Below are 8,541 nucleotides of genomic sequence, written 5' to 3'. Positions count from 1 at the left end.
GAATAAAAATAAAAAATGCAATGTTGGCTCTTCGAGAGCTTCTCCTGACTAAGCCAGTCGTGGTCTTTAAAATTAGAAATAATGTGATTTATCTCGGTTACAGAGGGCCAGCTTCCAGGAATACCGAAGCTGCACGGTGCGGTCCTGCAGGGCTCGCTGAGCCGGAGACGAGTCAGACCATCAGAGACGGAGCGGCGCCTGTCCGTGGTGTCATCATTGAACGAGTGGGAATCCTGGGAAGAACTTGTGTGTGTGCGTGTGTGTGTTTGTTTCAGGGTTTGCTGCAGACTCAAAGGCCATCAGGGACGACTGAAGCACTGATGAGCAAACGAGGGAAAACGAGGGAAAACTAGGGACGCACCAATCGATCCGACGACTGATCGGAACTGGACAAGTTTAAGCTTGACCAGCTTGGCCTGATCCAACACTCAAAAGTCCCTTTTTTTCCTCCCCCAGGCAGTGAAGGGGATTCCTACTCAGTTAGCTGTTTGCGATACCTGTAAGATGTTTGAAAAGGAAGTCAGAGGAAGCACAGGAGAGGTGACTAAAAGGAAACAGCATTCTGCTGCTCATTTTACTGCTCAGACTTGTTGTTTTTTAATAGAACCAGATGCCATCTAAACAGTCAAGCTGGTGAACTTTTATGTTTGGAGGTGAGCAAAAAGAATACGAGAGTTAAGAAGTTTTTATTTTGTACGAACACTAATGTCCAACAACTTGGAGGATTATTACTGAGACAGAAAGAGAAGAAACGAAATTTTGGTTTTACTGTTTTGACTGTAAAACGGTGCATCCCAAACACACAAGCTTTTCAGAAACTTTAAGCTCACATCAGAATCGCCAGGTACGAAGTCGTCAAAAATTCCGAAATTGGTATCGGCCTGGAAAAACCGCGACGGGCGCAGCTTCAGAGGCGACACCGGGTTGAGTTTAAAAAAATCCCGATGTCAGACCGAAGCGGATCAGGTGTAGCACGGTGAGAACGCCACACCTACCAAGTTTCAAATGAACTTTTACTTCCTCCTTCACACCGAGCCAGCGAAAAACACTTTCTGTTAACCGTGTCATAGAAGGAAGTAACACAGAGTTGCATAATGATTTGATGTGACTGGCTTTCCTCAAGAAATTTGTCAGGAAAACAGCAAAAAAAAGCTTTTTTTTTTTCTACATTGGTGAAAAAGAACAAAAGTAAACAAACAAAAGCTTGGGAATTTTTAATTGACAAAAGAGATTTTATATCCGTTTGTTTCAGGATAAAATAAGTTATTTTTTTGCACATATTTAGTGATTTGGGAAACAATAAAGAGGATTATTTTTTTTGAACCCCCAGCAGAGTTTGAACTGCACACACCGACAACAAGGCTGCGGAGTTACGGCGGCTCTGAAGCAAAATGTGCGCATTACCGGAATCAGAACTTCTCGCCATACATCCCTGTTCTTCCTATGACCCCCGTGGGTGCTGCCGGTATTACCCCCCGCTTCAAATCTGACTAAGGGTGCGAGGTACCAGTGCAACACGCTGATCTTCCTGCAGCACGACTTTGGCTGCCATTGCTCTGCATAATCAGGACTAAAAAGACATTCTTACTTCGAGTGTTCACGGTGACCTTTCCTGCAAACAAAAATGTGTACGTTTTTTTAAAGTAAAAGCATACTTAAGGCAAAACAACACTTTCAAGAGGTGCACAAAGGTATTAGAGGAACCACCAATAGAAAGAGCAAAAGATATTTCAAAAACACTAAAACATATATATCTAAACATGCCCGAGTAAGGTGTGTGCATAAAGTTGTTGTATTTGTACGGTGTGGAGACCTCATGAGGTGTGTTAAAGTGCACGTGCAGAGTGTATTTTGCTCTTTGAGGTTAGCCAGAATGATAGTAAATGATGTTTGTTTGTTTTTTTCATCTTCTTTCTCTTTTGTCTTCCAGTAAGTGCTGCAGTCTGGCTGAAAAAAAAAAAAATCACATACTTTAAGGCCACAAATTACCACACTCAAGCCTGAGCAGATATGCACACGCAGTTTTGAAGAAATCCCACAGTGGCATGGGGCGTACGTTGCAGCTTCTTTGTTTTAATTACCGCTGACAGTGTGTGCAGTCAACGCCGTTAAACCGCCGTCCAGCGGAATGACCAATCAGCTTCTGCCTACCAACAACCCTTCAAAGTTAACACGGCTGTTACAATTAATTTTACAGTGTCAGTCATTTCACTGTTTGTTGTTTTATATATAAACAGAGTTCTTGTGTATTTCTGAGAAGGTTTTCCTGGAAAGGATTGTGCATTTTGAAGCTAACACACATCAGCTAATCAATTACTTTAAAATGCAGCTACTTTATTAAAAAAAACTGCTTAGGTTTACTGGATCTATAAAATCTAAATGCACACTTTAATAGGTGAATATTAGGTAAAGGTTGGCGTTAGGTGATGACACTGGTTTACAGCTGTGAATTGCAAACCTAACTAAAACAAATTCACATCTTAATACACAAAAAACATACTGAATTTCTGAAGTCCCAGCATATTTTTTTTCCTTGTTAATACGCTGCACTGGATTTAACACGAATTTAAACCGTTTTCACCACCCACCAGATCTGTGACTACCTCTGCTGTGTACCAGCGGTGATTCAGCGTCCCCCCCCCGGCTCTGCCTCTGTCATGTCACATGACACCTATGCGGGATGGAGCTGTCTCAGTGTTGTGTGCAAAACTAAAAAGAAAGTACAGGTTTTGCCATCTTTTCAGGAGAAGTAACGTTAGGAGCGTGACAAACAAATTCCAGCTACAGTTTCTTTGGTTACAAAGTGGAAACTGTCATTCCTCCACCTCTTCGGCTTTTGTGATCAGTCAGGCTGAAGGAGAGGAATCCCCGCCAGCCCTCACTTGGTCCAGACTAAATCAGCTGTTTGGCTCGGCTACCAGAGGAGCTTACAAGCACCATTTGATTCGACATCTAATCAAGAAAGTTCAGCTGTGTCAGAAACGGGAAACTCTGCCATGATAAAGTGCAATTCAGTTAATAAACAGATCCACCGTACCAGCTTCATGGTACAGTGGGAATGGATTTCATTTTAGTTATTAGCTTGTGAAATACTGTAACAGACAAATGAGCACTTAAAGACTCAAAAGGTGAATCTACTCATCCTACAAAGCAAACACTCAGGTATCATTTTAAAGAAAACAGCAATTTAGAGGAACACTTCCTGGATACACCGTGGCTCCTTGCGATGTGAGGATACTCCTGCTGAGTTCTGGCGGAGCGTAAACAAACCTCATCGCAGCACAAAGCTGTGCAAATCGAAAGAGATTTCCTTAATAACCGCAAGGGCAGTGTCTAAAACGAAGAGGGAGAAGTAAACATGGCAGCAGGCTGACAAACTAAACACTTCCATAAGCAAATCTATGCGGCCGCGACCGCCTGAATAGTTTCTGCCTGGTTACAGTGGGGCCGAGAGCGTGATCCATACAAAGACGGCGAGGAAATGGAGGGGAAAACAGAACACGAGGGGGTATGAAGTAGGTGGTTAGTCACGACGACCCCGAGATTCGCATTTTTTCCTCTATGCGTCACGTGAAGCTGCGTGCCCCAAAGCGGCGAGGACAGCTAAGAAAGCACGACACGGGCGCACACATCGTCGCCGTCTTCCCCTGACAAGAGACTCACGCAGACGGTGTGAAATTCTACGTGACCGGTACCAGGAACCTGAACCCGCAGCGTTTGAATGCGCCAGCCGTGACAGAAATAGTTTAAACACATTCCACGACTGAACCAAGCCTTAAAGTGACTCGCACAGGAGAAAACTGCTGCCAGGCAGGCAAATACCAGGAAACACAAAACTAGGGAATCCCCTAAATAATCAATAAGCTCAGGTCAGCTGTATGCTGAATGACAGCACATTGGTTTTCCAAATTTATTGAATGCTTCTGTTCTTTAAATAACTTTACACATTGTTTAAAACTCAGACACCTGTTGATAAAGGTGATGTGAAACTGTTTTGTGTAGCTTTAGTGCACTTGTGCTTCCTTAAACTGTGGACAATGAATTGTTACAGCAGATGCGTCAGGAAATTTTATTTATTCTTTAAAAATAACGGGTTCTTGTTGCGAGTGCATCTGCGGACACCACGTGGTGCTTTACACAAAAGATTTCAAGAAATTACTGTCATTAAAAGCGCCTATTTTGTGCCCATAAACATAACTATTAACTCGCTGTAAGTCGGTTGTTTGATTTAACTCCCCCTTCAGACGAGGGGTAGGGATAGAATTTGGTTTTAGGTGGATTGCGTCGCAGACGTGGAAAATTCTGGATGTCAATTTTGTGAATTTGCGCTGCCCCTTTAAGAAAGTCAGCCTACTTCCTGCGTTTGCCGCGGCTTCCTCTACTGCAAACATGTTATAGTAAATATCTGTCGTTTACATCTTTTATATGAAAATCTGTCTGTAAATAATAGTTGAAGTGGTTGTAACATGACTGTCTTTAGTAATAAGTTTCAAACGTTGGATCTGTGTATAAATTTCCTATGATAAATATGATGCTAATCACGTTAGCCTTTCTATGGCAATTTCAATGTGAAGTTAGCATCTATGCTAACTGCTTGTCAGCAGCCTGTTTTTTCTTTTTATTAGGCATGAAAATATATAAATTTGTGTTTATTTATGCAAATTAAGCAATAGTAATTGAAGTTTCAAGACAACTGAAGTGTGTTGGTAATTGTTTTATTGCATTGCAGCCTTAAGATTTCCTCCCATAATTCAGACCAGATGCAGTGTTTGTATTTGTCTCCTACTTAAACCTGTTATGACACCAGTGCATTTTATATGTCATGGTTTTAAAGACGTGAAAGAAAGAAAAAAAAAAAGGAGAAATTTGCTGGATGTGCTGAGAACCCCTCAGATGCTTGGAGGATGTTGCCAACACCGATTGGGGTTTAAAGCGCTTTTTAAAGGACGTCCTAATGGAGTTTTATTACTTACTGAGTGCAGTTTCAGCATCTCTTTCAAGCCAACAGGTCAACTACTGTGGTTCAAAAGTAAAAAAGTCAGATAAACTGTGGAAACTTGAAGAAACTTGTATATGTTAAGCACAAAGTCTTATTTTCTACACTGTATGGGGTAGAAGTCAGGTCATGTGGGTTCCTCCCTCAGTATAAAAACAAGCGTGTTAGGACAGCTGGTGATTTTAAATTGTCCGTAGGTTGTACCCCACCCAAATGACTCTGAACAAGCTGCAGCAGGCATCGAGAGGATGAATTTCTAGCAGGTTTAGTCAAATTCAGAGATAATCCTTGGACATTCACACACAACATAGGAAATGCCTTGTAATGAATCACCGCTGTCATGTTTCCCACCCATCAATTTGACTTTAATGCATGTTGAACGAAGAAAAGCCTCGATAGCCAGACATTTTCCACAGTCTGTTGAAAAAGACTCGCCAGTGGATTTGAGAATCCACTCATCAGAACACGCTGCATATTAATGCGGTTCCGTAATGGCACTCGTGTTGGAAACTCGCTGGCCTGTGTCGTTACAATAGTTCCCGTTTAAACAAATCTAACTAAGAGGGATCGGGTGGACAGACATCGAAGTCCACAGAAACAGAAGAATGCAAATGATGGACGGTAACCATTCGGAACGCGCAGTTAACGCTGCGAGGCGAGCACACGCCAGGTCGCCGCGCGCGTCTACGCAATTCCCATTCCCAAATGAGTGCTCGGAAACACACAGGCAGCTTCAATGGATCTCCTTTCTAAAATACACGGCAGCAGAAACGAAAACGGCGGTGGGGAAATATAGAAGAAGGAAAAGTTATTCCGCCTTATTATTAACAGGCCTTAACAGGAAGAGTGCAGCTGCGAGGGCCATTGTGTAGACAACGCATAAAGCTGCTTTATTGTCAAATAAAATGGGCTAAGCATGAAAGAATGAATGACAAAGACAACTGCGTGGGTCAGGCCTTCCTCGTGATAAGAAAGTCATAAAAAGCATTTGACAGGAGCTGAAACCAGAGGTGTGTGAGCCTTCTCGTCCACCACCACACCACAAACTGGAATTCAGGCAGGAGTTACGGTCAGGCAAGACGGACAACGGCAAAAACAAAACCAACCTGGGAGAAATCGCCATTTCTTGGGAGGCTGAGGGCGGCGAAGTCCATGCCAGAGAATCCCTGGTAGTCCATAGGCATATCTGGAACGTTGGTGGTGTTGTTGCTGCTCAAGTTGTATTGCCTGGAGGAGAAAGAGGACGTTTGAGCTGTTTAACGACCACTTACTTTTGGGAAAGTGACACAGATGAGCTTCAGATTCATTCAGTTGCAGAAATGTACCCCTTACAGCTGTGAAGGTCAACAGCTTTCTGTTATTGCAATGAGAAAAAAAAACAGCAGTAAAAGGACTATTTCAAATGTCAGATCAGAGATATGTCATGTTATTATGTTCCTTCGCATGTTTCCCAAATGTTTTCAGTTTCATTTGTCAAAGACCATTTAAAAGTGCAACGTCATCACACGAACGCAAGTTTCTTGTGAGAGTTCAAGTTCGAGCTCCTTTAAGAAAATCACCCGCTGAAGTGGCGGAGCTGACAACAACCGCCGCTTCAGCTATCACGAGAAATCTAGACGATAAGAAAAACAACTTAATCGAGCCTCAGGTGAGACAGGCAGAGAAAAGCCATGTAACAGATAGAGGAGAAGAGAAAAAGTTGCTCCTACCGGCTGTGAAGCTCCACTTTTCCTGACAACCAACCATCCCTCTGTAGTCCGTGTCAACGTCTTCCGCGAATAAACATGAGCTGTATTCCCAACATGATATATTTTCACTTTCTCGCTGCGTCGACTTATCAAAACACGACGGCCCACGGCGCCGCTGACACTGGCGGGTGAGCACTCAAAAACAAAAGCAAAACTAAACCGGTGTCATGTTGAAACCGTGCTATCTTGTGCCCCTCCCCCCCTCATCCAATCAGGTGCCGGAGCTCAACGCTAAAACGTCTGGAGCGTGGCCAAAGCTATTCAAAGGATTTAACTCTGTGTGCTTTGGCTCCGTGTCCTCGGAGATCAGGAAAACTGACTCGATTCGAGTTTAAAACACACTAAAGAGGATGAAAGGGGACATCTAAACCAGAGTATGGAAGCCTCTGGGGAAAAGGTAATCGTGACTAATCAATCTAAAAAAAAAAGAAAAGAAGAGAAGGAAAAACACACACACACTATGATTAGTAAAAATCCTCCACACTGGAAATCCCCTTTGTGGTTTTTTTTCCCCCAACAGTGCACTGACAGAAACGTTATTACAGGAGAAGTCTTGGCAGGTCGGCATCAGCTGCTTCCATCAACAAAGCTGGTTAGAGGCTCCCAGCCAAAGGAAACGACTAACCTACCGTGTTAGTTTACATTTAAGCTACAAGTTTTAGCATTTAAAACCCCACTGTTGTCATCTGACAACAAAGCAGAGGGAGGTTTATCAATGGGTGCTTTTAAACGATGCGTTCACTGACTGCGGCATTAATTTCTTGGGAAAAGATTGGGAAACTGAAAGGTAATTACGCAACTTTAACAGCATATTAAACCAGGAAACGTGTCAAATAAGAACAAATACGATTAAAAAGTTGCTCCACTGTTTGGAAAACCGATGAGGGGATCCTGTATTTGTATTTCACTGTGAAGAAATTCTTTCCTCTAGATTATCAACAGTTAAACGCTAGTTCCACAGAGAGAAAAAAAAAAACATAGATGCTTATCAGCAAAGTAAAGGTCGGATACACACACCTATGTGCAAACAAACTGCTCAGGTTCCTTGGAAGAACGCTTCCCCATTCAAGGCACAAGCAAAGGTCGCTCGTTCTAACAGCTGTGAGCAACAAGTGGTCGTCGGTTCGAGTCCGTCGGACCAACGTTTCTCAGCAGAAGACCAAGAATCAACTCGTCCCGCTATCTTGTTGCATCAAAACAAAGCGAAAACACACTCCAGCTTTGGAATGTGGCGAAAAGTACGGACTCGGATACGGATGGAGCACCGGCGAGTTCATGACGTTTCCCCTGAATTTAAACAAGAGTTAAAGGCGTTAATTCAAATATATGGTGAATTTTTTTCCGTTCAGATATCGACTACATCAGAACATTATGGTACTTTTTGGGGCCATGACAATAAAATGACCCTTTTGCCCAGAAATGGGACTTGTCCTTTAGTTTCTTTCATTTCTTTTAAAACAAATAACTGAATTACATTCTGATAAATACGAGGGCATGAATCCAATTATTGAATTATCCTAAATAAATTCAATTATTCAAGTGTTTACTTGTGACCAGCCTATTGAGGCATGATAAACATATTTCTGCTTGTATTCTAATTATTATTTTTTTTTTTTTGCCTGGTGGGTAACATTGCAGGAGGCGTTCCTGTGGGAGGTGCCTATATTACAGGTGCTGGTCATAAAATTAGAATATCATGAAAAAGTAGATTGATTTCAGTAATTCCATTTAAAAAGTGAAACTTGTATATTATATTCATACATTACATACAAACTCATATATTTCAAATGTTTATTT

General features: G+C 42.3%; 1 protein-coding gene across 4 annotated transcripts in view; it reads right to left on the bottom strand.

The window, feature by feature from the left end:
- The window catches only part of si:ch73-63e15.2 (strawberry notch homolog 2), a 61,610-nt gene that overhangs the window by 30,349 nt on the left and 22,720 nt on the right, over window positions 1-8,541 (bottom strand). For 3 of the 4 annotated variants that reach the window (XM_017407287.3, XM_017407288.3, XM_017407289.3), the window contains exon 4: window positions 6,103-6,223. In XM_017407287.3, the coding sequence (XP_017262776.1) occupies window positions 6,103-6,223 (121 nt within the window). Of the gene's footprint in view, window positions 1-6,102; window positions 6,224-6,705; window positions 6,864-8,541 lie in introns of those variants that run through there. The other variant, XM_017407291.3, reaches the window with a different exon arrangement.

Source organism: Kryptolebias marmoratus, linkage group LG24 (genome assembly GCF_001649575.2).
Source record: "Kryptolebias marmoratus isolate JLee-2015 linkage group LG24, ASM164957v2, whole genome shotgun sequence".
NCBI classification, from domain to species: domain Eukaryota; kingdom Metazoa; phylum Chordata; class Actinopteri; order Cyprinodontiformes; family Rivulidae; genus Kryptolebias; species Kryptolebias marmoratus.
This window is presented reverse-complemented; position numbering and strand designations above follow the sequence as displayed.